Source organism: Aulonocara sp. 'chitande type north' Nkhata Bay, linkage group LG10 (assembly GCF_057382095.1).
Source record: "Aulonocara sp. 'chitande type north' Nkhata Bay isolate Kocher_YH1m ecotype deep benthic linkage group LG10, A_spYH_male_GT1.1, whole genome shotgun sequence".
Lineage (NCBI taxonomy): Eukaryota > Metazoa > Chordata > Actinopteri > Cichliformes > Cichlidae > Aulonocara > Aulonocara sp. 'chitande type north' Nkhata Bay.
The window spans coordinates 22,945,001-22,965,767 of NC_141353.1; the positions used below are offsets into that span (position 1 = coordinate 22,945,001).

Below are 20,767 nucleotides of genomic sequence, written 5' to 3' on the forward strand. Positions count from 1 at the left end.
GACATTTTAAATGAAAATAAGAAAGAAAAGTATGTCTTTGTGCCCCCTTTTCCCAGTTAATGCCCTATCGGCCCCCCTGGCTAAACTTTGCTAGATCCGCCCCTGCACAGTTACCAGCGTCAGCTACGTAGAAAAAGATCCTCGAGTAGAAAGTAATATTAAATAAATTCTAACAACAGCTGATCAAGCTTAAACGTGCTGCTGTTGTTCAGCCGCTGGTTTCCTCTTTCTGGTGCAAAGTGGGCCAAAAACAAAGAGGGACTCACGACAGAAAAGCCGATCAGCTGATCATTTAAGCAGTTTCACGATTGAAGTAGCAGCCGGAGAGCGAGAGGCAGTCGCTCGTTAAGCTTAACGCAGGAATGCTTTACAAACATTCAGAGATGGACTTACACACTTGCTTTACTTCTCTCGGGGATAACTTTGTCGGAGATGAAATGCCAGGTTGCTAGCGAAGCTCCAAATGCTATCCAGACCACAGGTCCCGCATGCCACAGCCGCTCTATCATGTGATGCATACTGCTCCGACATGCTAACGTTCTGAGGTGAGTTATGGCGTGTTGCAAGTTTTGTGAGGTGCTTTCGTGATATTTAATGGATCGGATTACATTTTTTATTTTTCTCCGATATCCGATCCAGTCATTTAGGTCAGTATCGGACCGATACCGATACGTAATATCGGATCGGTCCATCTCTACAACAAAATACACAATACACAATATAGAACTATATAAGAATGTATGAAGAAATCTAAATATAAATAAATATATACACAATAACAGCAGCTGTACAAGTATTAACCGGAAATGAAGAATATAGTGACCAGTGTTGTGCAAAACCAAAGTCCAGAAAGTCCAGTGTGTGTGTAAGAACTGTATGTGTGGGTCAGTACTGTGTGGTGGTGTGATTGAGAGACCGTATCGCCTGCGGGAAGAAGCTCCTCCTCAGTCTCTCTGTGTTGGTCTTCAGGGAGCGGAATCGCTTTCCTGACCTCAACAGAGAGAACAGTCTGTTGTTGGGATGGCTGAGGTCCTTCACGATCTTCCTGGCCTTGGTCCAGCACCGCCTGCTGTAGATTGAGTGCAGGTCAGGGAGCTCGGAGCGGATGGTGCGCTCAGCTGACCGCACAACCCTCTGTAGAGCTCGTCTGTCCTGCATGGTGCTGTTCCCGAACCAGGTTAAGATGTTTCCCGCCAGGATGCTCTCTATGGTGCACGAGTAAAAGTTCCTGAGCACCATGGAGGGCAGTTGGAAGTCTCTCAAGCGTCTGAGGTGGTAGAGACGCTGTCGGGCCTTTCACCACGGTGTTGATGTGACAGGACCATGACAGGTCCTGCGTGATGTGAACTCCGAGGTATTTGAAGCTGTCCACTCTCTCCACTGGGCACTCGTTGATGACGGGGGTCTTGTAGTTCCTCTCCTGCTTAGTGCTGAAGTCCACTATCAGCTCCTTTGTCTTACTGACGTTTAGAAGGAGGTTGTTCCTCTGGCACCAGTTCTCCAGATTCCTAATCTCCTTCAGGTAGGCCGTCTCGTTGTTATCAGAGATCAGGCCCACCACGACGGTGTCGTCAGCAAACTTGATGATGGTGGTGGAGCTGGTAGTGGCCACACAGTCATATGTGTACAAAGAGTACAGCAGGGGGCTCAGAACACACCCCTGGGGGGCTCCAGTGCTGAGAGTGGTGGAGGCTGAGACATGTCCGCCCATCCTTACTGCCTGTGGTCTGCCAGTTAGGAAGTTGGAGATCCACTGACACATAGATGAGCTGAGTCCCAGATGCTCCAGCTTGGTGGTGAGTGTGGAGGGAATTATGGTGTTAAATGCAGAGCTGTAGTCTATGAAGAGCATTTTAACATAATTCCCCCTTCTAGTGTCCAAGTGAGTGAGTGATGTGTGGAGGAGATGAGAGATGGCATCGTCTGTGGAACGATTTGGACGGTAAGCGAACTGTAGTGGGTCCAGTGTGTCTGGTAGTGAAGAAATGATGAAGTCTCTGACCAGGCGTTCAAAGCACTTCATCACTACTGAGGTGAGGGCTACAGGGCGATAGTCATTGAGAGAAGCAGGGTGGGGTTTCTTCGGGACAGGAACAATGATGGACTCTTTGAAGCATGTGGGGATCACCGACTGAGATAAAGAGATGTTGAATATCTCAGTGAACACAGGAGCTAGCTGGTATGCGCAGTCTCTTAGGATACGACCTGGGATGCCGTCTGGTCCTGCTGCTTTCCTGGTGTTCACTCTCTTGAAGGCTCTCCTTACTTCATGCTCGGAGATGACGAGCACGTTTCCGGTGCTGGCAGTATCTTCCTGTCTGCAGCCGTTAGCGCCGCTAACACTAGCATTGTTGGAGACCTTAGCTCAGGCATGGGCGAACTACGGCCCGGGGGCCACGTGCGGCCCGTTAAACGTTTTGAAACTTGAAAAAAAAATGTAATAAATTAACCTTGTTAATGTTTTATTTCCCCTGCAATTCTGATGTTTCCTCACTAGATGGCGCACTCTAGATATATTGGCTTTGTTGAGGTGAAGCGGCGTAGGCCTATTACTCCACGTTTGCACTTTACCCTGTGACCTACCGCCCCTCTATGAAGATGAGCGGACCCAAGAAAAGGAAAGTGGACAGAGAATGTCGAGTGTTCAAAAAGGAGTGGACAACTAAATATTTTTTCACTGTACACCAATCATCTGCTGTTTGCCTGATATGCCAAGAAACTGTGGCGGTTTTTAAAGAGTATAATATTAGCCGTCACTTTGCCACAAAGCACACAAATTATGCTAGCAAGCTCTCAACAAAAGAACGGGAAGCTGCTGCTGAGAAGTTGGCAGCTAATTTGAAGGCTCAGCAAAGTTTTTTTCACCGTCAAACTGCCATTCAAGAATCAAGTACCAAGGCCAGTTTTATGCTTTCATTCAAAATAGCAAAGGCCAGCAAACCACTGTCAGAGGGCGAGTTTTTAAAAGAATGTATGGTAGAGACAGCAGGTATTTTGTGCCCGGAGACCAAAGACAAATTTGAGAAAATCAGTTTATCACGGCGGACAGTGACTCGCCGTGTAGAACTAATAGATGAAGATATCACCAGCATATTAAACAAAAAGGCGAAGTCATTCACTTTTTATTCTGTAGCACTGGATGAAAGCAATGATGTCAAAGACACTGCTCAGCTCCTCATTTTTATCCGAGGAATCAACGAAACCTTTGAAATAACGGAGGAGTTTTTGACAATGGAGTCTCTGAAAGGACAAACACGGGGAGAGGACTTGTTTGAACGGGTGTCTGCTGCCATCGAAAACATGAAGCTTCCCTGGAGTAAGCTTGTTAACGTCACCACAGATGGATCTCCAAATTTAACGGGAAAAAACGTTGGCCTGCTGAGGAGAATCCAGAATAAAGTGAAAGATGAAAACCCTGACCAGGATGTGATTTTCCTCCGCTGCATCATCCACCAGGAATCTCTATGTAAATCGGTGTTACAGCTGAATCATGTTGTGAATCCTGTGGTGAAACTTGTCAATTTCATACGCGCACGGGGACTTCAGCACCGTCAGTTCATTGCGTTCCTGGAGGAAACTGATGCGGATCACCAGGACCTGCTTTATCACTCCCGTGTCCGCTGGTTGAGTTTGGGCAAAGTGTTTCAACGAGTGTGGGAGCTCAAAGAGGAGATTGGCATGTTTTTGGAGCGGCAGGGGAAGACTGATGAATTTCCTGAGCTGAGCAACAAGAGCTGGATGTGTGACTTCGCGTTTGCTACGGACATATTTTCACACTTGAATGAGCTCAACGTGAAACTGCAGGGGAAGGAGCAGTTTGTGCATGACATGCACACAAACGTGAAAGCCTTCAAATCCAAGCTGGCTTTATTCTCCAGGCAGATTTTGAACAAGTCATTCACTCATTTTCCTACACTAGCCACGCTGAAAGAGGCCGGAGCAAAAGTAAAGAAATACAGTGAGTCACTGGATGCACTGCACGGAGAATTCTGCCGTCGGTTTTTGGATTTCGATAAAATTGACAAGTCACTTCAATTGGTGGCCTTTCCTCTGTCACAAGACCCCGAAACAGCTCCAGAGGAGCTTCAGCTCGAACTCATCGACCTTCAGTCCGACCCTGCCTTAAAAGAGAAATTCAGCTCTCTGAAACTAAATGACTTCTATGCTTCACTCAATGATGCCGCGTTTCCAAATCTAAGGCGAAAAGCGCAGATGATGTTGGCTTTGTTCGGCTCTACCTTCGTGTGTGAACAGACATTCAGCGTCATGAACATCAACAAAGCCAGCCACAGATCCAAGTTAACAGACCTACACCTCAGATCAATCCTGAGAATCGCCACAACAAAACTAACTCCAGACTTTGATGCGCTGGCTAAAAAAGGAGACCAACAACACTGCTCCCATTAAAATGTGTGTCTCCGTGATACGCACGTTGTTAAAATGAACAGTGCGCGCAGATCAAATATAACGCTTCACAAGACTGACTTGCTGCAACTGTTTCGAACTTGCACTGGTCGTTGTTGACTTTTGGCACCGGGGAAACAAATTGAATAAAAGGAACAGGACAAGTACATCTGCATCTCCTACCGTTTTTGGAAAAAAAAAAAAAAAAAAGTTAGGAGGAGAGTGATGTGATATCCTGAAGGATAACAGAACTTTCAGTGCTTTAAAATAAAATGTTCATTTATTTGATTTTCAGTGTTTAAAGGCTCATTTCGAAGTCAGAGATTTTATTGTAATGCTTTTCTTCATTTAAAAAAAATGAAATTAAAGCACATGTTTTCTCCATATCCCAAGATGTGTATTTTTCCCCCAATGAGGTGATGTTTTCAAAGCATGCCATCTATCTACTCCTGTTCCGGCCCATTTGTCAAATGTTAGAACTCAATGTGGCCCACGAATCAAAAAGTTTGCCCACCCCTGCCTTAGCTGCAGCCTCGAAGGGAGCATAGAAAGTGTTCAGCTCGTCTGCCAGAGTCACGGCCGCGTTCGTCATACCGGTTGTTGGTGCTTTATAGTCCGTTATTGTCCTTAGTCCCCGCCACAGGCTCCTAGAGTCACTCTGTTGGAGTTGTGACTCTAGTTTCCTCCCGTAGCGCTGCTTCGCCTCTTTCACCGCCCTCCGCACGTTATATGACGCGGCTTTGTACGGGTCCATGTCCCCCGTCTTGAGTCCCGTGTTGTAGGCAGCGGTGCGGGATCTCAGAGCGTCGCGGATGGTTTTATCCACCCACGGCTTCTGGTTGGGAAACGTTGTGATAGTCTTTGTCTCCACGGTATCATCCGCTAGTTTCCCGATGAATCCCACAACCGCTTCCGTAAACACGTTGACGTCATCGTCGGAGCTGTTTCTGAACATGCCCCAGTCTGCGTCATCGAGTCAGCTGAAAATAGTCATGTGACTTGGAGGTGCAGCCTGTCGGTGGACCACAGAGGGTTAATAACACTCACCTTCCTTCCATTTCCAGAGTGTAACATCCAACCACCTGTGTAAAAAGCAAAATTCCCAAGGTGTTGTTCAAAATGTGCTCTGACACAGTCATAAGCATGGCTTGCTACTGAAAACAAGAAAAAAGACGGTCATGCTATGGGCTGAACCATTTGTTAATGGTGCAGGGGGAACACTATCCAATATATTCAGTTTTAGCATTTATATTCACTGTTGCAAAGATCATGAAGTCTTTGTCACAATCCATACTGTCACCAGTGTTGGTGAAAAAAGTGATCAGTTACTAATTACTGATTACTTCCGCAAAAAAGTAATACTTATTTTCAAAAGTAATTAATTACTTAGTTACTTAGTTACTTTTTAAAAACACGATTTACAACCTGAATAGGTGATAAAGCAATAGATCTTTCAGCCCAATTCTACTTTTTCTGCATAATCCATCATACAAAATGTAATCAAATGGAAAAGTCTCTTTTTAAAACTTGTTTTATTAGTTTTAATCTTTTAACTTTATGCATCAAGCAAACATTAAATTATATGCAACATTCACTCACCAGAAGAAATTTGTTTAACATTTAAACCTATTTTCTGCACATTCCAGCACATAAAATAAAAGATTTTTTTGTGTTTACACTCAGTCTTTCAAATAAATGCAAGTAAAACACAGCAGAAAATAAATAAAGTCAAAGACTAGCAGTCCTGTTGCTCTATTTTCAACTGTAAAGCAGGAGTGGGGCAGGCGGAGGTTTGCCCTGGTGCAGATGTGCCGCAGCTGTCAGTTGAAGAATCTGCGAGTTTGTCTGTGAATTTCCCATTACGTCGTAGCGTACTGTCGGTACTTGCTTGGAAGCTAAGGGGTTCTAAACTTAGACTAAAGAAGTTTTTTTCCCACGCACAACGGACGCTAATGTTTTTGTCACTTTTTATGGAATCAAACTTAAAGTAAGGTCAGTGCTTCCACGCTTTAAACGCTGCACGCTCATACTCTCTCCCGCACTCGATATATGATCCATTCTTGATCTGCACACAGCTGTTGTCACGAACGTGGCACTCGCTTACATCATTGTCATGAGACACTCTCGCAAAAAAATCATGGTTTTAGTAACGCAGTAACGCAGCGTGCTTACGGGAAAGTAACAGTAATCTAATTACCGTTTTTGCAATAGTAATAAAGTTTTACTTACTTACTTAGTAATCCCTTACTTTACTCCTTACTTGAAAAAAGTAATCGGATTACAGTAATGCGTTACTGCCCATCTCTGACTGTCACACACAGGAAGTAAAACACAAACACAGTGAAAATTATGTTTAATATGAAGGTTTCCATAAAAGTATGTCTTCTGCTACTTTTTCCTGCCAAAAGAAAAGCAGAGCAAAGCAAAACAACAAAGTAAATGCAGCTGTTTCCTGCTACAATAGACAAATGCTGTGTTTTCCTTTTTATTTCCAGACACCAGTCTACCTGCTCCGCCATGATGTGCTAAAAATTGAATGCCAGTAATTGACAGAATCAATATATTCTCATTAATTCAAATAACTTTATCTGGTTAGGGTGATATTAATGTCTGCCATGATTAGAGCATTGTCTCAGTCTGCTGAGAGTGGCTGTCAATGCAGTTTTAGAGACATAAATATCCTCAACTGCTGAGCAGGTGTGCCAAACCCTGTATATTGTTTTGTGAAAATTGAAGTGATCCAAGATTACCTGATATTTCCATGTTGTTCCATCAGCCATCCTTTACTGCTTCTTTATTAGCTGTTCCCTTCCTCATTTCTCCCTCACCCTTCCCTCCTCCCGTCCTTATATATTCTGTCATTGTGGCTTTGTGTCATGCTCTATATGCACTCGGTCGTCGTGCAGACAGCCGTGTGCAATTAAAGCTGCTTGTGCAGGAGAGTTGTATGTGTAATGCTTGGCCTTGGTTCAGGAAGACTCTGCTTTGTAAAAGAATACTCATGGTATCAAATAAATCTGTTAGCTAAGTCAGAGGAAGGCAGAGTGGCTGTGTGTTACCGAGAGTTAAAAAGAGGTGGAATACGTTGGGGGAGGAAGGGAGGAAAGAGAGAGACCGGGGGGACGTGACAGTGTGACAGACAAATCAGGCTTAGAGGGAGGAGAAGAGAGGAAGATCAGGGACTGAAGGGAGAGGGGGAGCAGAGATGGAGGTCAATGCGGGGGAGGAAGTGTGGAGCGGAAAAGAGTTAGGAGACGATGTCATCCGCCAGGGTGCTACATGAGTGTGTTCAGCTCAGCGCTGTCAAAATTCATCAGTGGCCTGGAAAGATGATAAACAGCAGCATTTTGTAATCAGCTTCAAGAAATGTAAGCAGACAGGTGTCAATTTTAACATATATTCTTAGTAGTATAAGCATTTGTTTTTAAATCTTAAGAAATTTTGACTCTTTTGGCTCTTGGTAGGCTTGTCATTACTTACTATTTAATATTGGCTATTTAACCTAGCGGTGTGGAGGGGGTGGAGCCTATTATAGCTGATATGAGGGTATACTCTCCCTGGGTCAAAGCTCCACGGGGTCAAAGAGAATTATGTATAATAATTACATCATAATTACTTATAACGGAGCTTGAAGGATTTTAGAATGCATACTCTGCATTATGTTTTTCATATATTATTAACTGGAAATAACATTACAATACAACTTAATCTAAAAAAGAAGAAGTTAATAACTGAACGCCAGCCCACCCTTTCATTGACAGAGTTTAAGAGGCTTGGAGTTTTGTTGGGAGTGAGTAGGATTGACATGATGAGGAGAGGAACAGGCCGACTGCTTTGGAAAAAAATAAAGTTAGAGTGGTAAGTTGGAGATGTTTTGGTTATGTGCCCAGAAGGGATCGTGAATATAGAGGACAAAGGATGTTGAATATGAAGAGAGGGAGACCCCAGAGAAGATTCATGGATGCAGTTAGAGAGGTTATGCAGCAAGTGAATATACTAGGGTCAGATAATATGCTATGATGACCCCTAAGGAGATGAAGAAGAAATAGAAGGAGAAGAAGGATTTTCACAAAGTTTTCCAGAAGGAAAGAAGCCAGGATTTTGATTTTAGAAGCAGGATCCAATCAAGACTTACTGAATTACTGAATGTCTATTAAAACTGAGTTTGAGCTTTATATAAGTTATTTGACAGAATTCATTTTTTTCAGTGTAAGTGACATTAATATGTAAGTGAAATAAATGCCGTACATATATTTTGTGAATTCGAGACTGTTAAAGACTGCTTTGATGCCAAAGTCGCTGACAGAATTGCAATATGATGCCTGAAGCATAAACATTTGCTCAAAGGCCATTGGTGACTAAATCAATTCATTTGTCGTGGAAAAATGACCAAATGCACACAAGCACGTGCAAATGGATACGCACGAGGTAAAAACTGCATCATGGCTGTTCTCAAACTCCCTTGTTAGCATGTCTTAGCATGTTTTGTCAGTTTTCTACAAAACGAAGATCACGACTCCTCTGATATGTGTTTATTTCTTTCACATTCATATTGACTGTTTTCAAATTTACACTGCACTGTCTTCAGGTTTCATTGCTTGGTGTTCTAGTCTCTGAGGTCCTTGTACATTTTCTTGTTACTATTAGAAGCAGAACTACTACATGTATGTCAGCAGCAGCATTGTTTGCTCTGTTAAGCAGTAGCTTTTGATTGCAGATGCACCAATTTGTTTTTGGCATGTCAAAATTGTTATTTTCCAGTGGTTGTATTGTTGTGGGACTCTGAATTATTTCATTCAAATGTTCTTTTGTGCATGTGTATTTGCGTTTGTTTGGCAATGTTTCTCTTGTTTTGTGCTTATCATACAGGATTCAGGAGGAGATGGACAGGCTAAGTAGACCAGACTGTGCAGGCAGACAACAGAGCCAGCCATGATGTTAAGCTGCTTTTTGTTATGCAGAAAAAAAAGATAGATAGCAGAACACACATACGGGAACACACACACAGATTGAGAGAGAGAGCACAAGTGAGAGAGACACAGAGTACAAAAAGCAGTAAACTGCTTGCCTCACTGCTCGCTCTGCAAACCAGTCAAGCATCCTGGTTCAGGGCTTCAGCAGCGCTTCTCTATTGCTGCCTCTCTGCTGTACCGATCAAGCATAGAATTTTATGCTATATATCATACATAATATAACATTAGACAATGCATGGCCGTCTAGCCTGCTCCATTAAGTAACTGAGTTTACCTTGGTGTACTTTTTTATTGTTGGCTATTTTGCAGTGGGCTTTGGAAAAGTTTTTGTGGAGGTTTTAATTTCTAACATCTGTAGCTATAATATTCAACAGTGACAGCTATAATAAATATGAGGAGAGGAATATTTTGACATTTCTCTGGCCTTATCCTATGTGCCTATTTTATAAATGTACAGTGATATCCCTCTAAAGGTCACCATTAGATTTGCTGCGTCATACAGGAGTCACCAGAATCTAGGTGCTCGTGTGGCATAGAAGAGTATTCAGATTACATTTTCTTCTCAGTCGCTGTGAGATCCATGATCACATTTTGCCTTTTTTTCCTCAGAAGAAAACTAATCCAAAATTTTACCACTCACCAATATTTTCAAGGAGTAGAAGAAGAGAGTGAATTTCATGAGTTTTATGTCAGTGAACTCACACAGAGAGAAGTAATATCTGAACAAAGGGGCATGCACAGAGAGCACTATGAATTCTGCCTATAGGAATATGGAAATCTATGACAGGTTGAAGCACCGAGTTAGAGTGAATACACCGAGTGCAGAGTCACAGCCACAGGCTGTCTACGCCATTATTAGTCCAATTATCATGCTGGATGGGAAAGGGGGAAGAGAGATTGGGGAAGACAGCAAAGATGAAAAACAAATGTGACACCTCGGGGAATTCATTTGCAAAAATTGCATAATCATAACTACATTTCCAGAACTTTGCAGACTTGTTATGGTACATTATGCACAACAATAGGAAGAGAAATGTAAAAAGGTATGAGGAGTTCATGACTAAGTTAATTATTTTCTGACATTTAATTTCCCATTCATTGTGCAACGCTTCCTTGTACATGGATCTCTTCATCAGGAGCCAGTTGCACCATGTGCTCACTTAACTTAACCTACTGCACCTACTCTGGAGGCATGGTAACAGGTTTTGTAATGAAAACATGGTACATTTGATGGGTTCTTATTTAATTAAACTAACACAGAAAACATCAAATTCCTATAAGCATTAATTAAAAACTGAACAGCATTTTCTTTTTAAAGATGTGAGGAGTTGCAGTTGCGTTTATGTCTATATATGAGCATTTGAGACTTAAAAATGTAAGCCTGAAAAAAGAGTCTCTTTCAGTCATGAATCTGATTTTAGAAATCATTTTACACACAGCTTTAGTGATGGGTTAATAAACAGTGGATGCAGCCAATCCGTGTGTGTCACTTGTCTAAAAATATCTCAAAAATACACTTCAACACATGGGTGTGAGCTTATTCACCACCTGCCATGCCTGCCGTGATGGAAACTGGAAACTGATGAGACATACTAAAAAAAAGTTATTTTAGAATTTGCACAACACATTTTTTTTTAAAGTTTCCTGATAATGTATAACACGGTTCTGGTTTTTCAAAGCCTCCATTTGGTGGTGCACAGCCTCGTTTTAATTCTTAGCTTTTTGTGAAGCCATTGTGTTTATATTGGATTAATAATTGTCTGTTTACTTGATTTCACTCCAAAGTAAATTCCCTCTACTCAAGTGACATCTGCCATGGCCATCTCTCTCTTTGCTGTACAGCCAGATCCTCTTGAAAAGAAGGGCTGCTCCAAAGTAGTGACAAGTATTAGATGGAGCCTGATGCAGTCACATGCTGCCTCAATTTCCTTTGCTCCTTTAGTTATTTTTGGAACCAAGAGAATAAACAACAAAACTCTTGTATCTCTGCACAGCATCTATCTATCTATCTATCTATCTATCTATCTATCTATCTATCTATCTATCTATCTATCAAGGGGGAATGAAAGTGTATTACAGTTTTTCTCAGTTGCTTTGGTGATTTTCTCACATAACTATTAACATTTCCACAGCAGTTAGTGTATTTCGCAAAACAATTGGTGCAAGCTGCAAAACCTACTGGATAACCTGCAAAAGCAGGTCACTTGCTCAAAATCGATAATCCATTCTTCAAAAGCAAGTATTTATGTCAATGAAACTGCCATTGTCATCAAAATGAGAAGTCTTGACATCATCTTGATGAACAAGATAGTCAAATGGCTTTGTCATGTTTCCATTATGACAGTTCACAGTATTCTCTCAGTGTTTTCCAACGCAAAAAAAGGTCAGAATTCGGTGACACTACCTGAAAATGCTCAAGACAGCACTATACACTTTTTGTACAGCCGTGTATAGTAAAATTACAGTAATGTACACTAAACATGAGATATTATGAGATGTTGGATTACTGTCCAATACTATGCATACCTGTTCTCCCTACGAAATGTTTGAATGATTGAATTCACAGTGATTCTTCCAAGATTTGGTTGCACCCTCCGACCAGCATCATCCATTGTGAGGCCGTGATTGACAACATGGTCAACAAGTGTTGCCCTAATTTCATTATGGATCTGCCTATGTATTTGACGTCTTCTCTCCTCCCCCCCGCGCATCCTCACCCCACTTCCACGATGCTGACCTACACACTATGTCCTGCTCGATTCATATATGCTTTCCAATTAAGGGTTCATGGGATTGATCGATGAGTGACTGTGAACAAGTGGCTTGTCATTGGTTACAACTAATACTTCACACACCTCCTTGTCAGTGAAAGCTGAAGTTGAAGAAATTGTTCAATTTCGGCGTCATTTCCAGGAAAAAATAATGATAAAAAAAGTTATAACATTTGCTAGACAGCATTTGAAAACGAATTCACCAATTTTGTATGTGATGCCTCAAGCAATGAAATAAAGACTATTAGTTTTATTGGGAATGACTATTCAGCATCCAGAAGTATAGTTCATTTTGACTGACATGACATAAGCAAATGATAATGCTGTCGACGCCAGATAATTGTATGAAAGCAAGTGATACATGTCCAAGAGCATTTGCAATTTGTTCAGAGGAAGGAGACATTGCTACTATGATGTGCAAAAACGACTAAATGTTTGGAGGTTGCACTAATGGTTTTGAGAATTTTTATTCTGATCTGAGAAAAGCACCAAGATGACTGAGAAAAACTGTATTTACTATGTAGATGGTTTAAAATCAAGTGATCTCAGTCAGTTTGAATTCATTCAGTCTCCGGTGTCCTTGTCATATTCTGCAGATTATATACAACTTCAACTTCAATCACAATGTCTGCCTTTCTATGGGATGTACCAACAACATTATGTCCAGGTTGTCTTGTGGGCTTTGGTATGAGGTCATTCTATATGACTTTACCAGATAAGTTTGTCTATTCTGTCTCATCATGATTTGGAAAAAGTCACCTATGCCAAAGTCACCTATTACAGTTTCTTAGACCTTGGTCTCCCCCGCAAATGGTGCAGAATACAAGCAAAAGACTACTCATTGGTACTAGAAAATAGAAGCACATCACTCGTATCCTGGCTTCTCTGCACTCAACTCAATATTCTCAATATTTTACTAATTGTTTTTAAGGCTCTTAACAGGCAGGTTCTAATATATACCACCAACCCCATTTGTTTACATTCTGCCTCCAGTCTCTCAGCTCCACTGGGAAAGTTACATGCCCCAAGGTCACGCATCAAATCAAAAGTTCCCTCCATGTTCCCTCAGTGCTGCCTCCATCTCTGCTTTTAAGTCTAGGCTCAACACTCACCGTTATTCCCTGTCCTTTCCAGCCCACTAATCTCCCATTTGTTGTTATGTCTGTAACTCTGCTTCTCCTTCGCTGTTCTCTGGTTGTTGCTGTCAGTATACTGGTGAAGGTCTCTTAATCTGTGTCTTATGTATTTATCTATAATATTTTCATATTTTTATGGATATCTGTCTGTCTGTCTGTCTGTCTGTCTGTCTGTCTGTCTGTCTGTCTGTCTGTCTTATCAGTCAATGTAAGGTTTCTGTCACAGCTGCACTAAATCAACAGTGTTGCTAATAACCAAAATAATTTTGTTCATGTTTCTGTAATGTTAACTATATTAGCATGTGCAGTCACTTTAATCAAAATGATATTTTTAATACTGACATGTAATTATTGTCATTCATTAATTTTCAAATTTACTGCTTTACAAGCTGAAAAAAGCAGTAAAGCACATTAACATTTTTGATCAAGATGCCAAATTACAGTTATTTATTTGTATTCCTGAACAGAATAATTAGTTGGTTTTTTGTGGTTGAGTGTGATGCTTGAATAATTTCTCATTTCTCAGAGAAGTCCGGTGTGCCAAAACATCAATTTAATTATTAAGTTTTTGACAGATTTGTAAAATATTTGTGTTTTCTGTAAATGAGTTATTCCTAAGCACCGTATTTCCTACTACTATGTACCACATTTTGTTCAGTAAAAAGGTGTCTTGAATCGTGCTTTATGATGAATTTTGCTTACATACTTAACTTAGTTACTTAGGACTTTAGCTAGACAACCTGAAAAGGTCCCACTGGGCTGGTTCTGTCAGCCAAGGCTGATTTATCAGTGACACATAATTCTATTGGTGGATTCTTAGCCTTCACATCAATAGGTTTGCTTAAGAAAAACAACTTGTAACAATTACTCAAAATACTTCTGTATTTTTAGCCATGCTAGCGACAGTGTTCTGTCAGATGGATTGCTTGCTGTTACGTTGTTGCATCATTTGAGTGAGTTCATGCAGGTTAAGTAAAAAAGCCAGTATTTTATATTAATATTAAAAATAAAATAAAATAAAAAGTGCAAAATTAATCACAGCCCCATCTGTGCTTTTAACATTAACACACTAAACTGAGATGGTGACAAATAAATAGTGATGATTTATAATAAATCTTTGTTCGCAGCACTTCTCTCTATAAGTATAGTGTAAAAGGCGTCTAAATATATTTGAACTTTTGTACTTTAATTCTTTCCCTCTTCCACTTGAACTAACTTGTCTTGCGAGACTAACTTGTCTTGCTTGTGGGCACCACCTCAAGCCACCTTCAATTATTTTCTGGACAATGTAATCAAATAGGCCTTGCAGCAAAATACAAAGCATAGTACGAGTGGAATGCTTATTCTTGGCCATGATTTCCCTGCCGCTGTCAAATCAAATCAAATCACTTTTTATTGTCACATCACATGTGCAGGCACACTGGCACAGCACATGCGAGTGAAATTCTTGTGTGCGAGCCCCACAAGCAACAGAGATGTGCAAACACAACAACACAAACGAGCAAAATACAAGAATGGCCAACCTGAAACTAATAAATATATGTACAATATATAATGGTGTATGCATTTCTGGATGTGTATACTAAATATTTTCCTGTGTGTGTGTGTGTGTGTGTGTGTGTGTGTGTGTGTGTGTATACACATTTTTACAAATTAAATAGTAAAAAAATAAAATAAAATAATAATAATAATAATAATAATAATAAAATATATAAAATATACAGAGTTGAATATGTGCAAAACAAGTGGCATTTATATACAGTGTGGAGTGCATAATGTTGAAGTTCCAGTAGTGAAGCTGAGGTGTCTATGACGTGTTCAGCAGTCTGATGGCCTGATGGAAAAAGCTGTCTCTCAGTCTGCTGGTACGGGACCGGATGCTGCAGAACCTCCTTCCTGATGGAAGCAGTCTGAACAGTTTATGGCTGGGGTGACTGGAGTCCTTGATGATCCTCCCCGCTTTCCTCAGGCACCGCTTCCTGTAGATGTCTTGGAGGGAGGGAAGCTCACCTCCAATTATCCGTTCAGAGCACCGCACTACTCGCTGGAGAGCTTTGCAGTTGTAGGCGGTGCTGTTGCCATACCAGGTGGTGATGCATCCAGTGAGGATGCTCTCAATGGCACAGTGATAGAAGGTCCTGAGGATGTGGGGGCTCATGCCGAATCTTTTCAGTCTCCTGAGAAAGAAGAGGCGCTGCTGGGCCTTCTTCACTGTTTTGTTTGTGTGTACTGACCACGTAAGATCCTCAGCCAGGTGTACGCCAAGGAACCGGAAGCTGCTCACTCTCTCCACAGCAGCGCCGTTGATGGTGATGGGGGTGTGTACTTCTCTGCACCTCCGGAAGTCCACTATCAACTCCTTTGTCTTTGCGACGTTGAGGGTGAGATGGTTGTCTTGACACCAGTGGGTCAGGGCGCTGACCTCCTCCCTGTAAGCCGTCTCATCACCGTTGGTGATAAGACCCACCACTGTAGTGTCGTCCGCAAACTTCACAATGATGTTGGAGCTGTTAGTGGCTGTGCAGTCGTAGGTGTAGAGTGAGTACAGGAGAGGGCTCAGTACACACCCCTGTGGAGCACCAGTGTTCAGTGTGATGGGGGATGAGGTGATGCTGCCCAGTCTGACCACCTGGCGTCTGTCAGACAGGAAGCTAAGGATCCAGCTGCAGAGGGAGCTGCTCAGTCCTAGATCCTGCAGTTTCCTGTCCAGCTTCAGAGTCCAGAGACTTTTTTTTTTCTTCCTGAAGATGAAATTAGAGTGGGGTGGAGAGGTCACAGAAGGAGGCCTTTGAAACATCCCAGACATGTGTTTCTGCATGTGCATAAGCTTTTATGAAAGCTGCACACACCATCATCACCAGCGAACAGCTAATTAGAACGAGATAGAAAATCAGTCCCAGTGAAATATTAAATATTAATTTCAGTGTTACTTGCCACATTTATCATTTGATAGACACTGTAATTAAGATAATGAAGTTTAAATGCATAAGTAGTTCTATTTAAAGCATTGCTGCTGTGGAAGAGATTTTTTTTTAAATAGCATCTTAATTAAATTAAGTGTTAAAGGTTTATGCGTTGTCATCAAGTCTTTTTGTAACCTTGGACCACTAGCTCTCATGTGTTTTAAAAAAAATGTGATTCTTATAATATACACTTGCCTTTATTACTGTTAGGCTAAAAATTGTGGTGTGAAGTTATCAACCAGGGTTTTTTCCTGATGTACTCAATGACATTCATCAAAAAAAAATGAAGAAAACAAGAAGTTGCTCACACAGTAATTTTGTCATGGTCCTGCGGCCATGACTCAGTGACTTTGTGTTTGTGTTCCTTATTGTTATTATTCTCTTTATTATTCTTGGGCTGTTTTGGGATGGTTTGTGTTTTGGGATTTTAGATACTGGGTTTTGGGTTTGTGCTCCCTCTATTGGTCCCTGGTGTTAGTGTTCCCCTGTCTCGTCAGGTTAATCAGGTCCAGCTGTGTCTCCCACCTGTGTGTGATTTCCCAGTGTCTCTCTGTGTACTTATAGTGTGTGTTTGCCTCTGTTCCTCGTCGCGTCGTCTGTGTTCATACCCGGTGAATTTCCCTGCGTGCTCTCCCTGCTGGTCTCCCTTCATGTTCAGGTTTGCCACTCCTTTGTGTAGTTTCTCCCAGTTTAGTTCGTCCTTAGTTCTGTTTGCCATCTCCACTTTATGTTCAGTATTGTCAATAAATCACCCTTCACATCTGAAATTGTGCTGCGTTTGAGTCCTCCTTCCACTCTTCACACGGCTGCTGCCCCGAGCCGTGACAAATTTTAGTTATACTATTTCATGTGTCTAGACAACATGTTATATCATCTGCAAATCGTAAATGTGATCTCTTTCTACAGTGAACATATGATAATTGTATTCCATTCAGTTAACACAGAAGAAACTGTCCCAGTCTATTGTCTGGGGTCCATTTTTTCTTTCTTTTTGTCTGTAACCTTCAGGAAAGATGTGACATTAGTGTGTTGGGAAATGTCTGAAGATAAATACAGTCTTTCAAATTCATCTGTAGCTTCATCACTCCTCCTTTATCTCTTCTTGGGTACCACCCTCATAGTCCCATCCATCTCTAATTTCAGCCTTTCAATTCTTTTAATTTCTGTCTTTTTCTCTTCCTCCTCCAATGCTCCTGCCTGTTAGTCTGCTAAGGGCAGAGCAGTAGAGTTAAAATGTGAGGTTGGTACTGAAACGGGTAGATAAAGAGAGCGAGGCTGTAGAATATAAGTGGTTTCATTAAAAATGGCAAAGCGCCTGTCCTTTTTTTTCATAGTTATATACTCCTTAAATGTCACTAATTCCACCTTGCCCTAACCATTTGCCTTCACGATCACGACCAGGGTGGAGAAATTCTATTGTTGCTTGAAAATAGGCAGCTCGTGTGAGAGTCAGTCAATAACATCCCCCTTGGGAGGGTGTCAGAAAAAGAAAAAATAATGAGTATGTCTCCTGTGAGTGAGTTTTTCACCTCTCTCTCTCTCTTTTTTTTTTTTTTTTTTCCATTTTATTGTTGCACTTACATCTGGAGAGACAAAGATGAGGAAACTTTGAGGGTATACAAAAAAGGGTTGCAAGGACATATGCTGCCCTCAGGCCCTGAAAGTGAGACTTGTCTAGTAAAACACACCAAGTTCCTTTGAGTGCGCTTGGATTCTTTGGGTTTGGGGGTGTGGATAATCGAACTTAGCCCACACACGATAACTTAAATACAAAGTGTCTATGATTGATGTAGCATAAGGTAAGATGTGGTATAGCTGCGCAGGGTTTGAGGCATAAACAACTGAGACGAGGCCATTAAATGTACACGGGGTGTAACAGACCAGAATTAGATTAAAAGATCTGCAGAGGAACAACATGCATTCATCTTAATAATTACTGATTTGTTGGTGCAATACAAGTTATAGTTGTAGTTCTAATTTACAAATCCAAATTTAGTACATAGATGTTGCATCAGGCCATCTGGGTGGCTGGTCCTCTATTTGGATTTCAATTGAAGCTTCTTTTATTCACCTGAGTCAAAGGGCATTATCACCAGTACAGTAAAAACAAAACTGTTATTTCCCAGTTTTGATCACTGTCTTTAGAGCACTAAAATGAATTAGGTGATTTATAGATAGACACCATGCATTGCACCTGAGTGATGAAGCTCATACTGAATATTGTATTGGGGGAGCTTTAATGGGGATAATAGAATATACATGAACTGTTAATGTGGAGACACAGAGATACGCATTTACAGTGGCAATCATTTAAACCGAAAGCAGCAAGAATCCTGGCACATTAAATGATTCCTTCATTGCGATGCACCCAAAACAATTTCTCGCCTGAGTAGGCATACTTGCTTGTTCTGCAGTCTGATTAAGCTGACTCTCGGTCACGGAAGAGACAAGGGAGGCTCTCTGTGTGATCTGAATGCTCTCACCCCCTACTTTAAGACCATCCATTCCCTCTCGATTTAATAACAGTCATCTGTAAGGATAATTGTGAGATTGATCTCGATATGCATGGAGTAAATGAGATCCATTTGTTAGATTAGTGTTTGTTCTGTAAAATCGCTTCTTGAAGATGCAGGGAAAAAGTTGTCACTGCCGTCAGCAGTTTCAAACTTTGAATAAGAAAACTGTGTAAACAGAGCAATTCAAATAGCTATCGGTATATTCCAGATCCATTGTTTACATAGGATTTACACAGGTTTTTGGAAAATAGATGCACATACTCACTGACACACAGATACACACAAGGTCCCACAGAGGGGATGCAGAATTTTCTTTTAGTACATCCCCATTAAAAATTGTGGCTGAAATCTTAAATTACTCTTTATATTTGTGGATAAAGCTTAAATGAATGCTGATCACACTCAGTTAGTCCTAATAATAGTCTGATGGGCCAATTCTGGAAAAGATGAAGAACACAATTAGAGATATGAGTGACCCCTTTATATGATGGGATCATTTGAAAAACAGAAAAACATTGCTTATCAAAGGCATTAGAGAGGCATCAAATATCAGTCTTGTACATAGTGTAAAATTCAGTTTCTCCTGGAAAGCAGTGTATTCCTTTGCTCATATCAAAGACCCTCTTAGAAAGGCTTAAGCTTGAGAAAGTGTGTGGCTCCGTTTGGTGGACAGTGTAACATAATGTACTGTTTTGGATTTGATATAATATCTATTAAAAGGAAAACTTCCACAGCACTGCTTAATTGGGCAAGTTGTGAACATTTTTTAGGGCTCTGTGCTGTTCTGTGAAAAACTAACTCAACCCATGGTTCAGTAGCTTGTAGAACAATCTTTAGTGGCAATAACCTGAAGCAATCTTTTTCTGTATGACCTCATCACTCTGCCACATCGTTGTAGAGGAATTCTGGCCCTCTATTCTTTACAATGTTGTTTGAATTCACTGAAATTTGCAGACATTTGTTTATTCACAACTCTAAGGTCTCACTAATGCTTATCAATCTTGTTGATTAAATGCAGTTTAATTGGGTTGAGGTCTGCACCTTCCCTGGGCCTTTTTCAGCCATTCTATTATAGATGTTTTGTTAATAATGGGGTCATCGTACTGTCACATGACTCTGGCTATTGGACAGATGGCATCACATATGACTCTGGAACATAAACTGAAGAGTTCATGGTTGACTCGATGACCTCAAGGTTCCCAGGTCCTATGGCAGTACTTGACAGTTGGTATGAGGTATTTGTGCTGATATACTGTGCTCTTTTTTGCACTGTGCAGTGGATTATGGCCAAACATTCCCACTTTGCTCTGGTTTGCAAAAGGACATTATACCAGAAGTCTTGTGGTTTGTTCAGATGCAACTTTGCAAACCTAAGTTATGTTGCCATGTTCTTTTTAAAGAAAAGGGACTGTAGAGTTTGTGATGTAGTTCATTGATTGTGACATTGTTTTATCATACACTCAAAAAAGATGTATGTTCATACTTGCAGATGACCAATTAATCAAGTTCATTTGTTTAGCAGCAGGGTTAGCTTTCACTGGACTTCACAGAGTTCTATGAAAACTTTTTTCCACTATACTATACTATAACTATAGGTAGCAAAAAGATCTCTGCATCAATAAAGCAAAACATTTGAATCCCATATTACTTTATCAATAAAATGTTCATATAAAAAATCATTGTGGTCATTTTTCTGTACCATTTGAACTTACTCATGCTTGACGTTTGTCCAGAAAAGGCACAGAGGAGTGCTCTAAGTTAGCGGTCCCCAACCCCTGGGCCATGGACTGGTACCGGTCCGTGTCCCATGAGTCGCTTGGTACCAGGCCACGAGTGTTGAGGCTCGCATGTGAAATTTATGGTTTTCAGAGTTTTTATCGTTATTTTTTAAATCATTTTTATCGTTAACTCGGTTTCCCTGGGTTTTTTCCTGTGTGTTATGAAAACAAATCTGTTTTTTTGGTACCGGTACTGGGTTTTATTTTGTTGTATTTATCCGCGACA

The 20,767-nt window shown here is 41.0% G+C and overlaps 2 protein-coding genes across 2 annotated transcripts in view; both read left to right on the top strand.

Moving 5' to 3' along the window:
- The first annotated feature begins 272 nt into the window (after window positions 1-272).
- The window catches only part of grxcr2 (glutaredoxin and cysteine rich domain containing 2), a 30,681-nt gene continuing 10,186 nt past the window's right edge, over window positions 273-20,767 (top strand). Inside the window, exon 1 of the mRNA XM_086309178.1 lies at window positions 273-545. The gene's annotated coding sequence lies outside the window, so the exon portion shown is untranslated. The remainder of the gene's footprint in view (window positions 546-20,767) is intronic.
- Window positions 2,599-4,414, top strand: LOC147320921 (general transcription factor II-I repeat domain-containing protein 2-like). Its single transcript, XM_086307369.1, has one exon. It carries the CDS (start codon window positions 2,599-2,601, stop codon window positions 4,405-4,407), a length of 1,809 nt encoding a protein of 602 aa, XP_086163495.1. The 3' UTR covers window positions 4,408-4,414.

Coding starts and splice junctions, on each gene's coding strand:
- LOC147320921 (XM_086307369.1), top strand. CDS start 2,599: ATGAGCGGACCCAAGAAAAGGAAAGTGGACAGAGAATGTCGAGTGTTC.